The following is a 24,239-nucleotide window of genomic DNA, read 5'->3' as shown; positions in this document are numbered from 1 at the left end:
TACAACGGTAAGACAGCAACATAAACCCACATGTTTTGTGTTCTGATTGAAAAGAACATGTGGTTTAAGAGGGAAAAGTGATAATGGAAGAGGAGAAAAGATAAGATAATCAATTTTCCTAAGAGTTTTTGTAAAACTTATAATTTATGTAAACATAGAAAATGAGGTCTGGTATAGCTATTGCAAGCAACTGCTCCGAAAGGTAGACTAACGCTGGAGTCTATAGTTGCCTGCCTTCTTGAAGTTTAAGGACTGGGTTAGTTACCATAGTTACTGTATCTGGGGTATGGTTAGGATGGCCATCCTTTTTATATGCATCCACACATTCTTGTTGTGTTTAAAAAAATTAATGTTATAATGGTGATATTTTCAAACCATAAAACATATACAACTAATTATGTAAGTATGCTTATAGATTTATCTAACTCATACTTGGATATTGGTAAGAACTGGAGTACTACTTCCTACTTACATTAAAACACTGCATTTCCAAAAGCTTCATAGTCTCTTTTAAAAATGGCAATGCTTACAGCCCTGATGGGGAATATTTTCTTGTAAATATATTGACTAGCCCATATTGACGTCTTTTCCACCTTTTCATTTGATCTTTAGTAGAGGCAATACCCCTGCCACTTCAACATAAGAACAATTATTTTTGAGATCTTTATGCTTTCTTCCTTCCGTATCTTGTATAATCATAGTTTCCCTGGGTGTTTCTCATCCAACCTGTGCTTCAGTTCTGTGGTTTCTATTCCTTCTATGTGTCGAGCTGACTGTCTTGCTAAATAGAGAAAACTGTACTGGAGTCACAGTTATTTTCATGGAATCAATACTATTGCTATTGCAGTTGTTTGTGTTTTCAAAGAGAGTCTTGCTACACAGACCAAGCCAACCTAGAACTTGCTGTGTAGTTCTGTTGATCCTCCTGCCTCAGCTTTTCAGAGTGCTGGGATTACTCGTGTGGACCATCACGCCCAGCCCAGCATCAACCTTTTCAAGTCATAGACTTAAAACTACTAATTAAACAATTCAAGTTATTCTAATTGAACTCTTTATAGCAATCATGTTCTCAGAGAAAACAGAGGTTGGAACAAAAGGTGGCAGGAATTCCTGTATCTCCATCTCTAATTTCATAGAGTGCAAAGTTCTTTGCTTCAGATTATTGTGTTCATCCTCCCCTAAGTGGGAGGAGCCTGTTTAAACACTAAGATGAATGACTCTCCAAGGAGACTGAAAGTACAGAAAAAAAATCTTAATAGATATCATTCAAGCCAATTAAGCATCTAGACTGAAAACCTCTGGATACTGAATTCAAAACCACGTCTACCATACTGCATGGGATGATTAGCTTCCTTTCGCTGTTGTTTTTAGAAACCCAACTGGATCACCTGGAAAAGTCTGCAACATTCACTCTGCTTTCCCAGACAATATGGACCTTCAGAAACCATCACTGCTCTATTTTAAGAAAATAATTTTGATTTGAAAAATGGTATTTGTACATGAAAACAAACTACTCTGCAGCCATCTGCATAGCCAAGGCTTCTCTCTCCTCCATTTGTCTTTCCGCCATCCTCATTGTTTGTCTGTCTTCTTCCTAGATTTTCCCAGTGTTGCCATCCATTACACCTTCCTCATCCATTCTGCTTCTATTTCCTTATTCTATCTCCGTATTTTTTTCGGGAGGGGGGGGGTAAAGAGAAAGAAAGATGGATCCTGAGCCACACAAGTCAAGATTCTAATTGGGGTTTAGATGGCTACATGCCCATTTCTAGGCAGAAGAGCGGCACTTGGGTGTGGAAGATGAAAGACAGGACTGGATTGCCTGGGGAGACCTCAAACCTTGCGCAATTGCTGGAATTCTTTATTGAATCACTCTTCTGGCTGGAGCTGCTTACCACTATTGTCTGTCAGACTTTGGCTGCAGTGTGAACCCAAGGGGGGGAAAGTCACGGTGGAGGAGATCATGTGTGCCAGACTTGACTGTGGCAGTAACCGAAGAAGGCACAAGAATGCTGTGGAGGCCAGGGAGGGGTGCAGCACCATGGAAGAGAAAATTACTTAACTCTTACATAAAAGCATTTTATGAAATGAATATTCATTTCTTTTATCTCCAGTGTATTTAACACTTTACTTCTGCAGGGGATCATTCCCTCTTATAATCAGCATCATAACTTCTCCCATTGTGTGCAGAGAGGAGAATTAATATGAAATCTCCCTGAGCATAATAAAACGGTCATGACTGGCATCATAGATGCCAGAAATCTTACTACAGTACCTAAGTAATACCAGACTTCAAATCAACCAATTCACACGAGGAAGACAAAGTGCTTTAAAATAACTTTCAAGTCCCTAAACTTCTTATAGTAGTACATCAGTTTTTATCAACCCACTTGGTCAGCACTAGTAGCTGAGATTTATATTTTTCTTGCAATGTAATCCTCTCTTGTTTGTGCCAAGTTGTATATGAAGTAAATATTTTAATTACTGAAATCTTGAGGAATATTATCTAAAGGCAACTGGAAAGGGGAGTTTTTCACTGAGTAAAAATAAATATTAATTGGCTTTCTGCTTTAAAGTTATCATAATATTAATTACCGTGAAATTCATATGAATTACACAAATACCAGATATAAAGTCAACTTGCTATTGTGCATTTCTAATATTAATCTATTTAAAAGTTCTCTTGGATGCAGGCTATTGTAATTTGTGTCTGTAATATCAGAAAATGAGGCAGAGGCAGGAGGATCACAAGTTTGAATCCAGCTTGAATATAAGGAAACTTCCTCTGAAGAAACAGAACAATGAGATTGTCTTAGAGATGTGGAACTCAAGAGTGTGTATATTTGCTAAGTGCTTACTTGTTCTCATGAAATAACAATATACCATTGTATCTATAGCATGTATCTCAGATACATATTTAATTCTGAAAATACTGTAGACCTTTCAGAAGATATCATTAAAAGTTGATTGTGGATTCTGCCTCATTTACAGCAGGACAGCACATCTGCAAATATTTTAAGTGTTAAGCTATGGGTTTCAGCCCAGCAGTGGTGGTGTATACCTTTAAACCTAGCACTCAGGAAGCAGAGGCAGGTGCATGCAGATGTCTGTGAGTTCCAAGACAGCCTGGTCTACAAGTTCCAGGATAGCCAGGGCTATACCAGAAACCCTGTCTCAAAAAACAAAAACCAAAAAACAAAGAACAACAACAAGAAAATGATATGGGTTTCATTTATGGATGGACCTTTTATCTTTACGTATTTGATGAGAACAGAAGCAATCCAAAAGCACTTTAGAAGGGAATAGCGGAAAATATTCAAAACCTTGTCCTTATAATATAGCTTGAGGATGCAGAAAAGCAGAGGCTAAAGGATCCTTCCAGCACCCACGCAGCCTTAGATCTTGAGCAGAGGCTGCTTTAATACTTTTTCTTCCTCAGTATTTGTTGCCTAAGGAAGTCTGTGGGTAGATAGGAGGTGATTATTCCTCCTACACACACCACTTTCTTATTTACGACACTAAGTCTCCATATACATACATAAAAGCACTTGAATTGCTAATCGTATTCTGTCACTTTCTCAAGTTCTTAGGAGTGTGGCTCACGAATTATCTTCTAGCACACAAAACAGTGAGTTATAGTTTATCATGAACGTTTTTCTAGTGCAAGTCAATTCAGAAGCAATGTTGATGCTGATGTTGATGACTTTTCAAATATTTTTTGATCAGTCACAGAACTCCATAACTCCTATGTTCAAAACTAACAATGTAAAGTTATTTTTATAAGGTTTCTTGAACACCAGAAGGTAAGGACACAGACCCTGAAATGGTATACCATCCATCACTGTATGGGGTAATTATTCTTTTCTCCTCTGCAAACCCCTTTACAGATGAACATAAATTGAAGACCATGTTGGAGAGACACTGTAAACACATTTTCAGAACAAACTGAACAATTTCAAAAGCTTGATCTGAACAGTAAAACCGTCAACACTTTCTATAAAGTGTGTCCAAACAAGGTTAATTTTATAAAACCTTTATATCCATTTTTACTTAGGATAAAAGTTTTTCTCAGTCATAGTAAATTTGCACAGTTATGCCCCGTGGAAATGAGTAAAGCTTAAATTATTCTTAAAATCATCAGGTCTAATTTTCTTTACTAATATGATATTCTTCCATTTAAAAACACAGGCCAATCTAAAACAGGTAGATGTGACACATTTTTTTTTAAATGAATTTAGCCTTGGGGGTTAACCATTCCATTGACGGCAGTTACCGCTGGCAAATGTTTGCAGGCGCATCTGCTTACTGTACCAGTCATCTCGACACACTCCACTTGAGAATCATATGAACTTTCTGTCAAATGAGGCGTTACAAACACAACCACCAAGCTTCCAACACCCTTGTAAAGCTGACCCAGTTCCTATATATTCACATTAGAACAGTCACAGCATGTTCAACCACTTGTAGTTCATTCAAAGGAGGATCCTGGGTCCACTGAAAGCTTCTTCATAGGATCTTTACAGGACCTCTTAGTACAAAGATAGTTCATGCTAAGAATGTTAGCTCCAAACCCAGTTTTGCAATTCAAGGGCTATGTGATCTGCACTTGAGTTTATCTTTGTCGTTGTAATTACCAAGCTATTTGACATCTTAGAATAAACAATTTAAATAAAATTCAAAACTGTTAGTGCCACACAAGCTAGGGAAAGCAATCCAGTCAGCATTTCAGCTTTGTCTCTAATTTAAAACTTTTATTCTTATTGCTAAATTTTCAGAACATTTATTATTTGAAAGATTGTATCTCAGAATTCAAAGATGTAGGTCTCAACCCCTACCTTTACAAAATTACAGTTATGAAGTAGCAATGAAAATAATTTTATGGTTGGGGGTCACCATAACATGAGGAACTATATTAAAGGGCTGCAGCATTAGAAAAGTTGAGAACCACTGGCTCAAAAGGTTATATGTCCTATTTCCTACGAGTAAATATATCTTACGAAGCCATTTGGTCAGTTATGGTAGCTCCTGTCTGTAGACCTAAGATTTGGGAGGCAGAAGCAGGAGAAATGTTCTGAGCTTAAGACCAGCCTGGCCAGACTAACTGCTTACAAAGTGAGAATCTTGGGCCGGGCGGTAGTGGCGCACGCCTTTAATCCCAGCACTCGGGAGGCAGAGGCAGGTGGATCTCTGTGAGTTCGAGGCCAGCCTGGGCTACCAAGTGAGCTCCAGGAAAGGCGCAAAGCTACACAGAGAAACCCTGTCTCGAAAAACCAAAACCAAAAAAAAAAAACAACAAAAAAAAAAAAACAAAAAAAACAAAGTGAGATTCTCTCTCAGCAACAATAATAACAGGAGTGTTTTGATAAGCTTTAAAATTTGTATTATTCTTCTTCTTCTTATTATTATTATTGAAGCTATAATTGAAGGGAATAGTTAAGAAGAAAAGGAGAGATGGGTTGAGAGAGGAGAGAAACAAATTGGAGAAAGAAAGGTGTTTCCCAATGGTGTATCCCTCTGCTTATGAACTATACAACCAATGGCATACTAATAGGAGGAAAATGATTTCCTTAAAAAACAAACAACCTTATTCAGATGGTAGGGAGCACAAGGAACAAAATGGTTTCAATCTAACGGTAACAAGGAAGGATGGGCTTGGCTTGGCTTCCATTATCTTGTGCTAAAACCACTGAATGAAAACTAGGAACTGGTACTGGTACAGACAGCACAGGTTATTATTAAAAACAAGACAAGATGGTTGTTGGGTAGGGAAAGTATGTGGTGAAAACTCAGCCCAACCGTGAAGACATTCTGTGTTCTGTGGACCATTTTTGTTTTCTTTATAAACATGGTAGCAAAGGAACGAGACTTGTTGGGTGAACAGTGGAACAGCTCAGTTTCAGCAGAGTAATGGCCAGAGCAGTCTGCAAACAAAACTAACTGCTCAGGAACTGTACAGAACTCTGAGTAGAAACAACTTCCTACCGAAGCAAGATTTTAAAACTGGACTGCCTTCGTAATAGTTCAATGGCAAAACTTCTGCTGAAGTCACCGGCCTTTCCTGTCTTTTATATGAAGTTTTAATTTGTTTCTCAAGCTCTCCCTTTCACAGGAAGCTTTCTGGAGAGTACCATATTCATCACATAGGCAGGAGGAGCAACTGATTTCTTAGGAGTAAAGCAAGTCTATTGAAATATGAATGGCAGTCTACAGCTGTGTGATGTCACACATGCTCTGCACTTGAGTCATAACTGCTGCTTAGGTTTTAGCTTTTCTGGAATAATACTGAGCTTCAATGTGCAACTCTGTGCTCTCCAGGTGTAGCTTATTTGAATTGTTAAGACTTTATCTCTTCAAGACTCAAGTTTCACAAACTAGATCAAGTGTGCAGCATTGAATCCCTTCTTTCCTGAACACAAAGCTTTCTCTTATTTGGTTTCCACCACATTCCATATTTGCTAAGAGTTATAACAATTATTTCACACAGCCTAAAAATAATTGAGATAGCATTTCTATTTCAAATTCATTTTCATTTTATTAATCTTATAATTACATCTTGGGTTTTGTTCTTTAGTTGTTTTGTGTATGTAAAAGTGGCAGTGGGGATTTCATTTGGAAAAGCATCTAGGATATTTACAAGGTAAGTTTAATCTAAAATTAAAGTATTTCTTTGGTTGTAAGCAGATCAGGTGGGACTTGTAAAGTTTCTGTTCCTCTCTTACATACTTTAAATAAAATTAAGTAATCAAAACATACATCTCAGCTGGTTGAACCAAATAGGATACACCATGCACGCCTTTAATCCCAGTGCTCAGGGTGCAGAGGCAGGTGGATCTCTGTGAGTTCAAGGCTGGACTGGTCTCCACAGAGAGTGCCAAGTTTGCCAGAGCTACTTAGTGGACTCTGTCTCAAACAAAGCAAAGCAAACAAAACTACACCTCACTTTATTAAAATTAACTTTATATTAATTTCATCAGGAAAGAAAAGATAGAATTTTGTTGTCTTTAACTTAGCTTTTATCTTTTTATTTTTTATGACCTAAAATTTCTTCACTTTAATTTAAGTTCTGATATTGTAAGTCTTTTATGTGTTAATGATGATTGAGGGCAACATTATGTATTTAAAAACCAAATATTTAAACATTTTCCCCATGAATTTTCTCTGTCTTGCTAAATATGTCTACAATCGTATTTTAAAGTTTTGGCACTGTTTGTATGCATTTTAAACTCACACACAAGCAAGTACATGAAGGAGGAGATGAAATGAGATGGGTGTGATTCATGAACAGACCAAAAATAGGCACGGAATATACAGTAACTAAACTAGGAGAACAAGTTTTCATGTGGTTTTCTCCTCTTAAAATCCAAAATTTAGGCTTCTCTTAGATGTCTGCTTTGGAACTAGTATCACTAGGCATTCACAGTAATCCACTGAAACATCCAAATACAGAAAAAAAAAAAGTCCTACCTCCATCTCCGGATCCTGATCCTGCATCTGGGAAGAAAAAACAAAAAACACAAACAGTTCATAATCACTTGAAAAATACATTAAACAGTGAGTGTTGTAGTTTTGTTGTGCTTGTTTTGCATTTGAGAAAGTCTTTTGTAACCAAGGGTGATTTACAGTTTGCTCTGTTGCGGGGAAGCCCCAAACTCCAGGCCTTCCTGCCATCAGCTCCCAAATGTAGGGCTCACAGAACTGCACCATCAGCTTGTCTACTATCTCAAAGCTAAAATACCATTGGTGTGAAAATTAGTAGTATTTAATCTGTTAATATATAGTTTCTCAACTTAACCTAATTTCTATTGACATAATACATAAATAAGATATAGTTTTTAATTCTTAAACTTTGTGAAACCTGTATTATATAGCTTTGGGGAAAGTCCTAAACTTGACCATGTGAAAACCCCCCTGTTTTAACTTTGATTTGGAGACTTTGACATAAAGAAAGAGAAATGAGGTGCTTCTGAAACCTTATTTTCAAAATTAAACAGTATATGTGGCATATTAACACATAAATAACAAAGACTTGTATTCTCGCAAATTGTTCATAAACAAAGATAAAAAGAGTTAAAGAGAGCACTTTCTGTGATGAGGTGCTTACCAATACAACACTGGCTGAGGAGTCTGTCTGTAGCTAAATCACTGTGCTTTAAATGAGTAGAGGTAAGCTTCCCTTTGCCTTGGTGCTTACAACAGAACAGCCAGCCAGAGAAGTTGGCAGGGAAACAGTCCTGTGTTGAGTTTCTGACTCGGCTTCTTCCTGCCCTTCCTTCCAAGTCATTGCAAGTAGTTAAAGTTGGCTTTTTCTGAGAACACAGATTCCAAAAATACTCAATTCCCTGGTCTGGGTCAAGACTATTGAGTTTCTATCTGTTCCTAAATGTAGACATCTTCCTTTCTCTGCTTATATCTTTTCATTCTGAATAAGTTTCATTGTGGATTTCTGGTGTTAGAACTAGGTAATATGATAATCTTTGTAGTCTCAGATAGGCAGTTACTACTCTACACTGGAATCTCATACAGGATTCAAGACATACATCAAGCACCTCCTCTATGAATTTGTGTTCGTTGTTTAGTTTAATTAATATAAGACATTTCTTCATCTTGCTGGCCTCTGACATTTTACTGAGAAACACAATATAGAGTCGCCAGGGGCATGCAAATTTAGAACTGACATTTATGGGGGAGTAGGTGCATCTATACAACATGTCTACCTTTGTGGCACTAACACTGCCATGGAGGAGCAGCAGTTGAACAGTAAGTCTTGATAATATCAATTGATTCATTAACAGTCATCATGACTAGACATATACTTAAATGCAAGCTAATTCATAGAAACAGTTAACAGTAATATATATATGTTAAGAATAATATTTTTAATAATAAATATATATTTTAAAGAAATATATAGTAAATATAAATCATATATTAAAATGTTTCTTAACATATATTTATTGTTAATATATTTATAATTATGTTTATTTATTATATATTTATTTTGATATATGTAGGATATTTTTGTTTTGTTTTTTTGAGACAGGGTTTCTCTCTGCTGCCCTGGCTCTCCTGGAACTTCCTCTGTAGATTTGGATGGCCTTGAAATCACAGAGATCCTGCCTCTGCCTTCTGAGTGCTAAGATTAAAGGCATGTGTCACCACTGCTTGGCTATATACATATTTCTTAACAAATATAGAACTAACATAGAATTGTAGTCCTATGATTTGGAATTTTAATGATAACATATTAAGAAAGGCTCAAGCATTTCTCTCTGTGACAGGAACATATTCTTCCAGTTAGAACAACACTCATTAGTTATAACACTATTTCCTTTGGACAGAATAGTGCTCAAATGGTCAATGTTTGCTGAGTTTCCTCTGAGCATACTTTCATAGGTAAAATTTGAATTGACTTTGTCTGAATTAATGTGAAAGCTTATTTCACTATTACTTTTATTCGAAGGGACCACATCACAGGCTGTACTGTTACATCCTGCCCATATGTTCTGTTTATGAAGTCTATTTCTTATTTACTTCTAAAGTCAAGAACTTCTGTCAGGCAGGCCAACGTAATGCTTGTTCCTCCATGCTTGTGTGTTCACAGGCTGCAGGCTGTTAAAGACAAGAGGACTCTTCAGCCACCTTCTTAAGCCTATTCCTTCTGTTTAATGAGTATAGTGAACAATAGCTTACATTAAATGTATGAGTACTGTTTGGAATACGATAATTAAAATGTTGAGAAAGAACATCTTGCCTATTGATCTTTAGGCTTTTGAGTAAATACATATGGCTGGGAAAGGAGGGAAAAAATAGTAGTAGCATTTTGGCTTTTATCTCCTACATATATTTCTCAAATTTCAGGGGATTTAGTCCATGTGATTAGTGTTTGATTTGACCCAAATTAAATAGCTAGGGAAGAAAAAGGAAATAGATGGGAAAATGGCCACTGTAGTCAACAGCATCATTATGAAATACTTATGGGAAGCTTTAATGTTTTCTCAATTGTAGGATGAGTCATCTTGGCAAGCCAGAAATAAGTAGCCTAAGAAAGTCGCAGGGAGGCAGAAACACCCTAGAAAGAAGGGATTCTATTGGACCTGAATCTGGGTTCTTCATCAGCTCAGTACTTGCAAGGCAAGATGTTAAGCTGGCAGTGAGACCAGCTATGGGGAAGCCACATTCTGGGTACAAAAACAGTTTTGCAACACTAATGACACAGAGCAAATATAAAATTATATGTTCTTCAGCCTTTTATTCCTAGAGAAAACGCAACTTGCCACCTCCACTCAGTGTCAAAGAGCATTAAAAATAAATGGGAAAATTATGAAGACAAGTCAGAACCCCAATTTATTTGCTGTCAGACCTGGTTTCTCCATCACTGCTCAGACCCAGACCCTTTTAGATTCACTAGTCAACAGAAGATGCATTCAGCTAAACTGGCTGACTAATTAAATCCTGCAGAAATCTAAGTATGCAAATGAGGTAAGGACAGCTTCTTCAATTGTGATTAAATTTTCTACTTGGCTAAGTATTTATTTTCATAGTAAAAGCAGCACACTGGGGACTCGGATGAATAGACCTGAATGAATCAAGGGTGTGACTGCAGACTGACAGGAACTGAGAGGTTTGGAGAAAGAATACCATTTTCAGTACCAGATGCTGTTTGCCATAGCCATGACTCCTGTTCTGTTTCGTGTGTGTGCTGCCTACCTGGCTGGCTGGTCCTCACCCGGTGGTGTGCAAATTGGTCAGGTGCCCTCCTTGATCATAAACAAAGCTTTTCCCACTCTCCCTGGCATTATCTACAACCTTCCTGAGGTCCAACGGTTCCATTCATGTCTGTCCCATTAGTTCCGAAGTCGCTTTTCTTTATTGTTTTGTCTTTTGGTATGGCTGAGTACTTTATTTTCATAGTTTGTTTCTTAGTGGTCTTGCTATGCCCTGATTCCTACTCTGAGGTTAGCCTTCTGGTCCTCTTCTGCAGGGATTCCTGCCCTCCGACTTGCACATGTGCTGTTATTTTTTGACACACTTTTCACTCCAGGAGAAGCAGCAATGACCTGCTCTGCCGCCGAGTCAGTAGTGAGCAGAGGCCAAACAGGCTTGCCATCCCGACCATCTTCCACATACAGGCCATTCAAATACAGAGGCAAAGAATCATTCAGGAGAAAAGACCCCTTAACAACCAGCCCAAAATCAAAAGACTGTATCTCTGTAGCAGAGAAATGTCCCTGATTGATTGTCCTTTGTTCATTTTGGAAACTTTGGTAGTCAGAAGGACATCTCTGAATGTCATCCACCCTTAACAATAAGTAGGCTGAAGACAGACTTCTAAGGAACCCAAGACTTTTTATCCTTGTTCATTTTATACCCTACCCCAACAAACCAACACATGCCTCTCCTGTAACACCCTAAAATGACAAAAACCTGTTGCCCCAGAGTGACTTTTATATAAAAGACTCCCTAGTACTAGTTTTTGACAGAAGTTTTCTTATTGCATTATTATTTATCCTGAATATGCATATATCTTTCTCAGAAACTATGACTTTCCAAAAAGTTCCTGTAATTAAGTGTAGCTATCATGATGCGCTACTGTTATTTAGGCCAGGTGCTTATGGCGCCTGGAACGTAACCTGCACTTGGCTCTTGCTTAAAGCAGCACTGCTTTCCTAAGCAAGCTCTGACTAATTGCTTTTTTGTTGTTGTTGTTGCTTTATTTCTCTACCTGTAAATCGCTGGGCTGTAACAACCACTGCACAAAACAAAACAACAAAAAGAAAAGAAAAGGTAAAAGAAAAAGAATCAGGAAAACAAAAGAAAACCAATCAAACAAACTAAAACACAGAACCGTGAAAAGCTAAGAAGCTCATTGCTTCCCTCTCTCCCTCCCTCCCTCTCTTCCTCCTTTCCAGCATTCTTAGAACAATATAACTAAAGAGCTGAAGAATCTGAATTGAACTGTGTCAAGAAGACAGATGTTAGTGTCAATTATTTACACCACCAGTGCATCCTTCAGTGTGATCTGCTAAATGGTAACCAGTACATTTTAAAGTTAAAATCTGACATTAGTGCCTTCACAAAAATACTTGTTGACTTCAGAACTCAAACCTGAAAAGATGCACTCTAGAGGATAACCCCATTTCTTAAAGGAGCCATCAACTGAACAAACAAAAACTTTATCTATAAACTTGATATGTGGGCACCCAATGCACATTTCTAATTATACTTTATTCAACTGTCTGTATTTCACTAAGCAACATATGTACTTAGAGGTAGCAGTTGTTATACAAGACATCTCTTCTTTTTTTTTTACCAATACTTAAGATTTTTTTTTAAAAAAGTAAGGCTTTCTGTTTTTTTGTTTTTAACCAAAGAATTAATGGAATCCCTAGTCAATATATAGTAAGGTTGGTTTTCAGAGCTAAGAGGAAACAAGAAGCCATTGGATTCACAACCCATTTGGGTTTCAGGGACACTCATGCGTACCTGTGGCACAGGATCCTTCTGAGACCACAAGGATCTCACTCTGCTGCTTGCAGGCAGCCTGCCTCAGGTAGCATTCATTCTGGTAGCTCTCTCCGTTGGAGCCACACACAGGCACATAGTCACTGTTGCACTGAGAAACAAAAACAAAAAAAACATGATGGTTGTTACTGAGTTCTGCATGCCCCATACATCCTAAACACAAGTAACCATTTCCAAAACAAACCGCATCTCTTGGTTTTCAGTGATCCCCCTTGCATTCTATGAGCCTTTGCTTTGTAAGTGCATCACTGAAAGATGCACAAAGGCCATGCCAAGTCAGCCAATTTGTCATTTGATTTGGACAGAGGCACCGCCACAAAGTATCCAGATTGATTAGGTGATTCCAAGAAAGTGACTGAGCCATTAGCACACAAAAGATGTAGCAACGGACAGACCTCTATTTAATTTTTTTCTTGATAGGTATCCTTGCTATCCTTTCACCTTCTTAGGGTGAAAATAAACAACTTGGCCTGTCAGGCTATTAAAACCAAGGCTGACAGCTATCTGTACTGGGAGCAGAACTATTTAGCTGAAATTTCAAAACTAAAACAGCAAAAGAAAATATCCAGTTACTTTTTGGTTATTATTTTCTATTGAATTTTAATCTTGATACATTAAGAAATATTTAGGTAAGATATTGATTTGCTAATTACTTTTTAATCATTAAAACTTTGGATATTGGTAAAGACAGAGTATAGAAGTAAGACTATGAAATACAGAGGGGAAACTTTCTCAAGTAGTGAACTGTATATCAAATTTGTTGAATATTCCAAACGGTCACTATTCATGTATGTTTCAGAAAGAAAAAATGTTCATTTTTAAAATAACCTCATTACCAAAAACTACATATTTCTACAATGGAAATTAGGCAACCTACTGGGTACAACCATCATTTTATAATCACACTCCAAGACATTAGAGATACTTGGCTGTGTCCTATACCTGCTAATTACACCAGGATGTGATTATCTGCTGATTACTACTACTGATGCACTTCATTGTTTAATTATAACAAATGAAATGATCAAGATGATTATTTGTCAAGGCTTGCCTATGCCAGAAACACAGTAAGGAAAACCATGCATGCAGATACATGTGAAAATGCTCTTATGTTTTCTGCTTTTAATTAAAATGTTTGAACTTTTGATGTGCTATAAATTTACAGTACCCACAAAATAAATCAACAACCTATCCAGGGATCAAGGAAATTTTAATATGTATATTTATATGTTTAAAAGTCTGCCACATGTAAATTTTAACTCAAGGATTCATGCCAAAGAAAATGAATAAAGCAGGTATAAGGTAAGAATTAAATTGGCAAAAACTTGAGGCACATTTTATTCCATAATTTCTGACAGCATCTGTACCCTCTTATTCGCAAGAATCTATTTAATCTTTTCTCACCTTTACATAATAAAAGCACAGTCATCCTGACGAATTTATTTATTTATTTATGCTCCTATCTTGTGTATGTACGCACTTGTGTGTGTGCCTCTGGATTCATGTATACGTGTATGCCTGTGTGTGGAGGCGAGAGATTAACATCAAATATCTTCCTCAATCACTTCTTCACCTTGGTTTCTGAGTCGTGGTCTCCCACTGAATTTGAACCTTGCGGATTTAACTAAGCCGACTGTCTAGAAAGCTCCAGGGATTGTCCTGTGCCTGCTTACCCAGGCTGCGACCATTGATGTGCACGGTCACACCCAGGTTTTCACGTAGGAAATGTGGATGAAAATTAGGCCCCCCCATGCCTGCACAGTAAGCACTTTATTTTCTGAGCACTTCACAGTCCTCCACCCAGACAATTTACCTGTGATATAAACCAGTGCTTTCTGAATGAAAGGCACATGTCATGCCTTTTATATATCACTGAATAACTTAAATATTACATTTTGCTAATTGAAATTTTTTTTCCAAAGAGCAAATCCAAATTTTGTGACATTCATATTGTGATGGTCACAGTTGCTGACAGCATGATTTACTATATATTTCAGAAATATTCTTTATCTTTACTTTTACAATTAATAATTAGGTATTCTGGATACCTTATATTCATTGAACAATTCCATTCCACAGTCATACTGTTGGTTCATAGGTTGAGTATGTACATATAGCTATACGGGAAATTGATTTGATTTTGATATTTGATAACCTATCACTACTAATTAACTCAATATGCAGTTCTTTCCTGACAGGTGAAACCTGTGGATTGGACATCTTCATAAACTTTCTGTACATATAGAATTACATTTGGTTTCTGACTACTTTAAGAGTACCTTCAATGCTACTCATGTCAAATGACGGTGAGACTTGAATTTTCCAATGAGAAGGACGAAAGAGCCAAAGAAAAGATAAGGCTGGTGCGAATGTCATATTCATGGCCAGAAGACAAATGGATGGCCAAGTTCTGGGTAAATGTGCAGTGTTCAGGACCTGGGACAGCAGAATGAATGTAGGGGGACTTCGGAGTTCCCTGAAGCTCCAGGGCTATCTGGGGGCTTGGAGGAGAGAAGAAGGAGAGAGATGGTAACACCATGGAAAATAGACTGGCTTACCTTTTCCTTAAAGACATGAGAGTTAAAATGGATGTGGATGGCTGGTTTATTAACATCTTATGCTTGGGTCTGGCATTCTTGTCCCTGGTCATCTAAGTTTAGCAATATTCTATGTGCATATAATTTGGGTTCATGTTTTCTTCTATCTAACTCTGACTTTTTCCTTCCTCTATCTTCTCATGTACTTCAGAAGGTCAGTCAAATAGTGGGCCACTGCACTGAGTGGGGGGCGGGAAGAGTTTATTATCTTTGTCAAGTGCTATGACACGATGCTGATATGCATCTTAAAATAGAGAATAAACTGATAAAGTGCTCATATGTCACTTCTGTGGGATGCAGTAAGCCAAATGTGAACAGTGCTTAAAACAGAGCTGCCAAGTTCCATGCAGAAGCCAAAAGGGGGATTTGTATAGAGCTGAGAAGAGCTTAACTGTAGATTATCACCACGATGCTTTTGGCCCTTGGTACCATGACTTGCACTCATTAAAATGAAAAACACAAAAGGAAACATATTCTCAGTCACCAAAGCTCAAGGTGGATGTCTAGTCCTGGGTTTTCTTCTCTTTCTCACCATCTTTACGTAGGTATCGGTTATGTTACTCCACGGTTAAGCATTTGTACATCCGTAGCTTAGTTTCTTCATCTGAAGTAGTGAGTAGGGACATGTGGAGAACTAACAAATTCATGCTTTAAGACCATAGGCTTCCTTGTAAATATCACCTATGAAATGGAAGTTATTTGGCGTTCGTGACACATATTTTTCCTAGCAGAGTCATGAACTACCACTCACTGTGGAGTTCTGTTTTTAGAATTAGAAAACAAAGGAATACATTCCAACCCCCTATATGGGAACAGCTGCACCAAAATATGCCAAATTCTTGAAAATGGTTGTTGGGGGGTAGTCATGGCATTGTTTAAGGTCTGAAAATAGGGGAAAATTAAATGTTCAGTAGCTTACTAAAGACTACATGGTTGCTTGGTTAAGAAAAAAGAAAAGTCAAACCCAGATTATGGTTAAGTCTATAAATGTAAGTGTTACATAAAATTCTATGAGGAATAAGTGATTCTATTTTTCCTCATGTCTTTAAAATCTTAGTTTACTTTCCAAATATTTGTTTTCAATAAAATGACTTTGTCCCCAAGTTTTCACATCGCTTAAGATAGCCGTACACTACATTAATGGATTCAATAACTTGACTCTCCAAGATATATAGAATTCATCTTTGCTACCAGGGAATAAAAAGATGATAAAAATTTTCATGTGATTTAATGCTTGTTTGGTTAATACATATTTTAGAGCTGAGATTTCAGCATCTAGAAGCTATATGTGACTTAAGTTTTATCTATCGCCGGCACCTTCCACGGAGTCTGGCATGGAGAAGGTTCTCAACAGATGTTAAGTAAATTCTGTTATATTCCCAGTTGTCAAAGGCTGAGGAAGAATAGCTTAAGATAATATAGTACTCTTTTGGAGGAGAAAATGTTTAAAAATCTGTATGTGTTGTCATTTGACTATTCCACAAGTAACTTTGATTTCTCTAGGACTACATCTGCCTGAATGTATAATGTTTGTGGTTTTTTAAAATGGCAGTCCTTGACTGTGGTGAATGTGTCTGTCACTCTCCATGCCAGGTCATTGAAGAACATGAGTTTTCATAGGCTCCTCCCCGTCTCTGGATGCTTGCCCTTGAAACCCAGCCACCATGCTATATCAAAGCCCAAAGTAGCCCATGCCAGGAGCCAGAGGTGGAGAAGAGCCAAGCTCTGCAGGTGGTGGTCAGGGGTGAATTAGAGCCCTGAACTGAGCATGCTTTGAGTTACTGTCCCTTAGCCAATGACAGTAGAGAGTGGAGATAAGCTGGTTCTAATAGCCTCATCAAAACCTCAGATCTATGAATAAGATAAACACTCATAGTCAGCCTCTAAGTTCTGGGCAAAAATTTAAGCAGCACCAGTAATTGGACATTTTAGATATAAAGCATGGTTTATTAAGTGCAAATATTTAATACCCAAGTTAGAAAATTATCATGAAAGCATAAAGCTACCTCATAATTTAAACATAAAATTAACATTGATCACTCTGTGACCAGAACTGAGAACAATTGTGTCTTCCTCTCTGCCTCCCCTCCTAACGTTCATCTTTCTTTGGACCTTACTTTCCTTCATCCATCCACTCATCTATTCATTGCCTCTCAGCCTTTTCTCCACAGCTGATTTACCAGATTGACTAGCGTATCTTTTGGTATTATGGTAGGAAGGTAAGAGGTATGAGATTGCATGACATTTTAAAATTTTATTTCATTGTCTAATAATTATTTAAGGAGGTTTAATACCTCTTATCCAAAATGTTTAGGAGGATAGCATTTGAGATCTTGGCATTTGTAGGATGTTAGAGCAGGCTCTGCCCTTTGAGCATCCATATAAAATATTCCAAATCTAAAATGCTTTAAAAAAATCAAAACATTTTAAATATCATGATGGATTTCAGAGTATTTTAGAATTTGGATTTCTGGGTTATGGATGTTCAATTTATATTGCTTTGGTTCTTAATTATCATCTGTAACAAATTGGCACTGCTGTTGTGTTACTGGAATTTTCATTTGCATGCATAATAATATTGAAAAGCTAGGTTTGGGGTACTTTATAAATACATCAGTTGTTTGTGGTGTTTCATCTACTCTAGGTTAATGACTTAGTGGTAAATTATTTATATTAATGGAAATAAATTTTCTCATCTTATGAACAATGTAAAGGATCTGCGAATGTACGTCAGTTGTAGCACACTTGCCTAAGGTCCTGGGTTAAATCACCAGCACTGTAGAAGGAAGAAGGAAGAAAGGAAAAATGGAATGATGGAGGGAAAAAAATAAAGAGTGAGCCAGCTAACCAAAATTACCTAATTGAGTTGCAAGAATTGAGTTAGTTTTGAAGGGTAGAAATGAATGTATCCTCAAGTATCTGAGGGAAATCAGAATCATACATGTTCATTTTAGTGCGTGAGTAATAATAAATACTGGGAGACATTACAAGTTATGCACAATGTGCACATTTCTGTTTGAAATTTATCTCACATCCGGAAAGACTAATGGCACATTACATTTTAAATAGAATAATTCATGCTTATATCTGAAAATGTGAAAGAAACAGAAGTTTAGGATACTATATAGAAGAGATTTTCAGATCTCTTCCTTTTTCCAGATAAAAGTCGGAAGACAAAAGGAAAACAAACAAACCCTCAAAAGAATAACAACAAAACCCTAAAGACTGGGAGGGAACCAAGGAACTCCTTCCTTAGCACAGTTCATCATTTTAATGTAATTTGTACAATTTTATTTGACCATCACTGCGATTTAGACATTCAATATTTCTGACACATATATAAAGTAAAAATTTACTACTAGATAGATGTTTTTTTTTTCTCTTCAAAGACTGACTATTATAAAAACACACATTAATATCAATATAATCCAGTAGGAAATTAGGAAATATAAACTTATAGTATATATTTTCACTTATTATTCTCAACCTACTCCACAATTACTTAAGTTAATACATATTGGCTGACCAATGCATAAAAAGCACAAATATCTTGGCTGACAAAAATTCCCTGTGACAGCTAAAAATCAAACAGTTCCTTCAATAAGAAAATGATACATTTCCATTTCCTGCATTCACCCAGTTAGAATTCTACCAATTCCTTTGATTTCTTCCAGGTAAAGTATCATAAACACAAGCTCCCAATTGAGGAATGTTCTTCCTAGACCACTGTATACTATTTAAAAACTTACTTGCTATATCCATCCTAGGTTACAAAAGTAAGAGAAATTCATGGGAATCACACAATTCTTAAAAATCTGTAAAATTCCACGGGCCTTCAGTGATTTCTCCAACTTGATTTCCCCACCTGTTAATCTCTAAAAATTTTAAGTTGGGAGCGCTCATGCTCCATCGCCCTCATGTAGTTCATCGGAGGAATGTGGTTCATCACTCACTGTGGTAGAGACTTTGAAAGTTGATGCCCCACGCATGTGATCTGCACAGACACATTTCTGATCGCACTATCTTCCGACACATTAACCTACCAGTTGGCTCACTTTGCTTCTCAAAAATGTGAAAATAATGCCTAAGGACACTTTTATCTTGCCCAAAAGTAATTCAAGTTGTATTTAAATGTGAATTCCCTTATCTGCCTCACCAAGATGTTGAATTAAATCCCCAATATTTAATATTAAATCAATTCTCAATATTGTATATTAAGTCAGATATTTAAATATGACTTTTGAGTTTTTTTATTTTCTCTGTAACTTTCATTTTTTTTTCTTATAATTTTGAAGCACTGCTGATCTTGTGTGCAGTTTTATTTATATGCATAATCCCGGGCTCAGTATATATTAGATGTCAGTGTATGTTTTTAATGTAATTCAATAACAATCAAGTGCAATATACAAGTCATTTGAGGCAATATATGATTACATGAATATTTGGAGAAGAAATAAAGTCCAATAATTTACAAGATGGGATAATATGATAAATAATTATTGTAATAACAACAATGGTAGCATTGTTTTAAATTAATTTAAAAACTAGTTTTGATGATACCTCCTTTGTAAAAATATTATCTCTACAACTGTTGACTTCCATGACACATGACAACGTGCATCTTCCTTCTGTGAGGATCAACTTGAGGCTCTGGGTGCCTCTTAGGATTCCTAGGAGACTGTAGTCATTTAGTGTGCTATTGTGAAAAACTTTGACTTCTATTAACAAGGTTCACGATTTCCAAGTTGGCACAGTAGTTTTGGAGTGACCTTAATAGAAGTTAAGTTAAAATTGTGTCATATTGACAGGATAAAGAAACCAAAGCCCACCAAAACAAAGAACAATAGAATTTTTTTAAAAAATGACAATTCTGGTGAAGAACAGAAGTACAAAGCCACACCTTCTATCCACTGACCACTTTGACAGTTATCCACAGTCAACTGACCTATAAAATGCATGCATTCCATATCTGGAAATTGGAACCTTGGAGCTCCTGGCGTCAGTGGCATTTTTAACTGTGGCACACACCGGTCTCTAAAAGGCATGTCTTCTTGACACCAGCTTGCTCTCTTGGCAGTGCTTCTGTTTGACGCCAGCCTCCCTTTGAGTCTGTATAGTTTATACATTGCCAAGTGATGGGTTGTGAAAGGAACTCTCTACCTTTCAGTCTCTGTAATGAATTGAGGTTGCAAATATCAGATATCTTACCTTGAACTGACAGACGCAAGTCACCGTGTCTCCAATCCTTAAACATTCCCCGTCAAATTTACACGTGTTGGTGTCACACAGGAAGAGATCATTTTCTCTGTCATCATAACCTCGAGTTTAAAGAGAATGCTCCAGTCATTTTAAAGGTTATGGATTTTTTAAAGAGAAATCTATTTTGTGGCATTCATAGAATTTTCCTAAAATTTAATTTCAACAGCCACAGATGTTCCATAAGGCTGCTTTCTACTAATAATCTCAAAATCTAATGAAGTGATCAATAATATTTTATACTTCTACAGTAGTTTCCTCTTAACTTCTCTTTCAATATCATCTTTTGAGTATCTTTCCTAATTTTAGCTTAGGTTAATACTGACTGAATGGAAGTTTGATACTGCTTCTCAGCTTTCTCTCCCCCCTCCCCCCCGAAACAGACTATACCAGTGACCCAAACTCAACATTTTTGTAAAAGATCTAGTGATGGTGTGTGGATGCTATGTTAGTATTTCTTTATCTTTAATTGTTCTTTGCTGTAAGCTCTGAAATGACTCTTATTTGCAATTTTTTTCCAGACAAAGAGGAAGCAAAACCTCAATAATAAAGATAAACAGGCTTGGCGTTTTCTATGAAGGTCTCTCTGGTTCAAAGGAAGATTGATCACCTCCAAGTTAACAGAGGTAAGGAAGGGGCTGCCAAGTTCATTCTTTTTAGTTAGTGCACACACCTTTGAGATACATGGCTCAGAGTGCATTTCTTCTTTGCCAATGTCACATTTAAGTTAGCTATTTCCTATACTAATATCAGTGAAGGATGCAGCAAACTAGCCATGTTGAACATGAGCTACAATCAAATGTAAGGGTGTTTTGTTCCCAAATGGAACTTATTCTTAAAAAAAAAAAAAAAAAAAAGCACACAGGAATGCAGAAACCAAGAATAAGTTAGAGACATGTTGAGTTTTATAAAATGCCAAATTTAGAAATTACTCAAAGCAGAATAAAGTCAGTCTACTGACCCAAATATAATAGGACTGCACATTTCAACTTGTCTTAACAAATGCTAAACTGGAGTGGCGCATATTAACTGCCTTTTGGGGTTTATATTAGTCATTCCATAGAACTGTACATGTCTCCACCTATAAGTTACAGATAATAATCACACCCTCTCAACAGTTACAGACACTTCCTTTCACTTACACTTCTACACAAAAAAAGCCACCTCACTCAAAGACAGACTTCATTGCACCAGGATTTTATTTACAGAAAAAATGCAACACTATAAACACACTTGCTAAACTGAGACCAGACCAGACCACGAGGACAATGCCCAGGCATGTTTATAAAGTTTAAAATGCCAAAGCAATCACACCACAATTCTTCAGGTGTACGAGAGGCTCTCATACTGAAATGTAAAACCAGCCAGGAAGAGTGCAATAACTTCAATCTTTGGGCCCTTTTCAATTAGTGGCTTCAGTAGTACAGCCTGTCAGGTGTTAGCATTTTGACAGGGACTGAATGAGCAAGAGGACTGACTGCCTGTCACTCCAGAAAATCCAGTGAAGGGGGTTAAAACCCACTATGGTAGGGTCACTGTGTTTTCAGAAGTGAATCTCCCAGGCTTGGGGCATGCCCATTCTGGCTTTGGGGAAATCTGTGATCACTTCTTTCTCAACTTCTGTGCTCCTCATAGGAGCTGAGGAAGCCTGGATGGGCATCCTTTGGCTACAAAATCAACCTCTTTCGCAATCAATGGCGTTTGCAGCCAAAGAAAGAGAGAAAGGAGGGAGGGTGAGAGGAGAGAGGGAGGGAGAGAGCGAGAGGGCGCGCAAGAGAGAGCTAGAGACAGAGAGGGAGCAAGCTAGAGGAGGAAAGAGAAAGAGGGGGAGAGGGGGAGGGAGAGAGCAGGGAGAGAAATGAGAGGGGGAGGGAGGAAGGAGTGTCAGTCAGTCCCTGGAAACTTGCCTCCTTTAGAAATATCTGTGACCCAGTGCTGGGTAGGAAACCCCTGGATTCAGAAGCATTTTCGGCAGGAATTAACGGTTCCCCCTGCAGTCATCATTTGATTTATTGCTTTCTCGATTGTTCTTTCTCATAAAGTTATTTCCTCGCACAGCCAGGCTAGACTTTTTTTTTTTTTAAATGACGGGGAATAGTCTGTGTTAGGTGTTCCCTTAGATTCAAGAACCAAGAAAACTACCCCTTAGCATTTCTCTAAATCCTCTCAGCTCCAGTTTGAGGGCAGACATCCACGGTTCCCCGACACCTGCACTTTGTTCCTGTCCCAGCAGGGTCCAACCCTCTCTGGCTGAAGCTTTTCCCAGTGTTTCTCAGGATGGATGGAGGTGGGAAGTCCTGGGTTCCAGGCAGTGGAAGGCGTGGGGCTGGGCAGCCGCACGCGGGTGGGCAGGCAGGTCTGTCTGTACAGGTTCCGCGCTTCTGAGGGGTGAAGGAGTGGAGAGCTGAGGGAGGGTCGGGACTTACCGGAGCAGTTCCAGCCGGTGGGCGTTTGGCAGTCACTTAAGGAGGTAGGGAAAGCAGCGAGTTTCACCGGGCGGGCTATGATCAGCAGCGTCACGGGCAGCAGCAGCAGCCAGCAGAAGCCCTCGCAAAGTGTCCAGCTGCCGCACTGCCGCGGGGACTCCCACAGCACCATGACTACTTCGCGCAACTCTGCAGCAACCAGCGGCTTCCGAAGAACACGGGATCGCGGGGGCCACGCAGCGGGCTACTGAGCATCCCGGGGACCACGGCAGCAGAGGAGGCGGCGGGGGCAGCGGCGGCAGGGACAGCCGGCGGGGAGGCTGCGGCCAAAGCAGCGCATGATCTCGGGAGTTTTCAGCAACATCCAGTGACCCGGCTCAGCCCCGGGAGCGAAAGGATAGTCCGCTGAGAAGCTGCGCCCCGGATGCGGGGAGCTGCTGCCATAAGGAACGGGGCTGGGGCAAAGGAGGAGCAGGAGACAGGAACCAAGGGGGCAGAGAGGAGGCGGCCAGCGGGTAGAGGAGAGGCGCGCGACTAGGCTGGGTGGAGGGACCGTCACAGCGCCCCGCAGCCCGGCCGCCGCCTCTCGCGCTCTGCCGCCCGCATCCCTCTGGCGTTTGGGAAGCAGCAGGTCCTTAGCCCGCCCGGGGTCACGTGGGAAGCGGCAGTCGGGCTCTGATTGGCGGAGCGGGATGCAGGTCCCGGGAGGGAGGGGTCGGCGAGGAGGTGCAAGGAGGAGGCGGCCACCGATGCCACAGATGGGCTAGCTCTCTAGGCTCTTGCCCTAGTCGGGCTAGGCAGGGGATGGCTCCTGGGAGAAGCTCAGGCTTCAGGGGCGGCGGCTACTCCCACACTCTTCCGTCCCACTTGCCTCGCTGCTCTGCGCCAGGACGCCCCCTACCGTGCGCGGGGTCCGGGCTTGCACACCTCTCTTCCGTGCGTGACCCGGGGCTGCCAGCACCCGCCGCGGCTGGGTGGCCTTGTCTTCCAGCTGGAGATGGTGGGGGCGGAGGAGGTGGAGAATCCGCAGCCACAGGGCAGGCGAGGGGGAAGCGGGCGGGGAGCAGAGGGCACCCCGCTGGCTGGCGCCGCTGGGCCGGGGAAAGGGGTCCAGGCTGGGCATGTCGTGGTAGCGTGGTAAGAAGCATAAGGATGCTTCCCTAGGCGGTGGCCGCCGAGAAAAGCGAGTGAGAGGTGGCTGGGTGAGAGCGAGAAAGCTCTGGATGGCTTGAAGCAGCAGCGGCGGCTCCCCGAGGAGCTGCAAACCCGAGGGTGCTCTCCAGGCGGGCGCAGCCAGTCGGTCTCCCTGGCTCTCCCCGGTCTCCTCGTCCCTCCTTTCCCCTTCCAGGCTCTCCGCAGCTCAGACCCGCTAGGGCAGCCAAGGAGGTTTGATTCGCTCTCCCCAGCGCGCTCTGGTGCAGCCTGGAACCTATTAGTG

At 39.3% G+C, this 24,239-nt stretch overlaps 1 protein-coding gene across 1 annotated transcript in view; it reads right to left on the bottom strand.

The window, feature by feature from the left end:
- The window catches only part of Tmeff2 (transmembrane protein with EGF like and two follistatin like domains 2), a 275,906-nt gene extending 252,079 nt beyond the window's left edge, over positions 1-23,827 (bottom strand). Inside the window, exons 1-4 of the mRNA XM_006974866.4 lie at positions 22,802-23,827; positions 20,328-20,437; positions 12,484-12,613; positions 7,465-7,491 (exon numbers count right to left, since the gene is read on the bottom strand). Of these exons, the coding sequence (XP_006974928.1) occupies positions 7,465-7,491; positions 12,484-12,613; positions 20,328-20,437; positions 22,802-22,973 (439 nt within the window). The 5' untranslated portion in view covers positions 22,974-23,827. The remainder of the gene's footprint in view (positions 1-7,464; positions 7,492-12,483; positions 12,614-20,327; positions 20,438-22,801) is intronic.
- Positions 23,828-24,239: the final 412 nt, after the last annotated feature.

Source organism: Peromyscus maniculatus, chromosome 13, assembly GCF_049852395.1.
Source record: "Peromyscus maniculatus bairdii isolate BWxNUB_F1_BW_parent chromosome 13, HU_Pman_BW_mat_3.1, whole genome shotgun sequence".
NCBI lineage: Eukaryota > Metazoa > Chordata > Mammalia > Rodentia > Cricetidae > Peromyscus > Peromyscus maniculatus.
The sequence above is the reverse complement of the archived record's forward strand: the minus strand, read 5'-3'. Positions and strand labels throughout refer to the sequence as shown.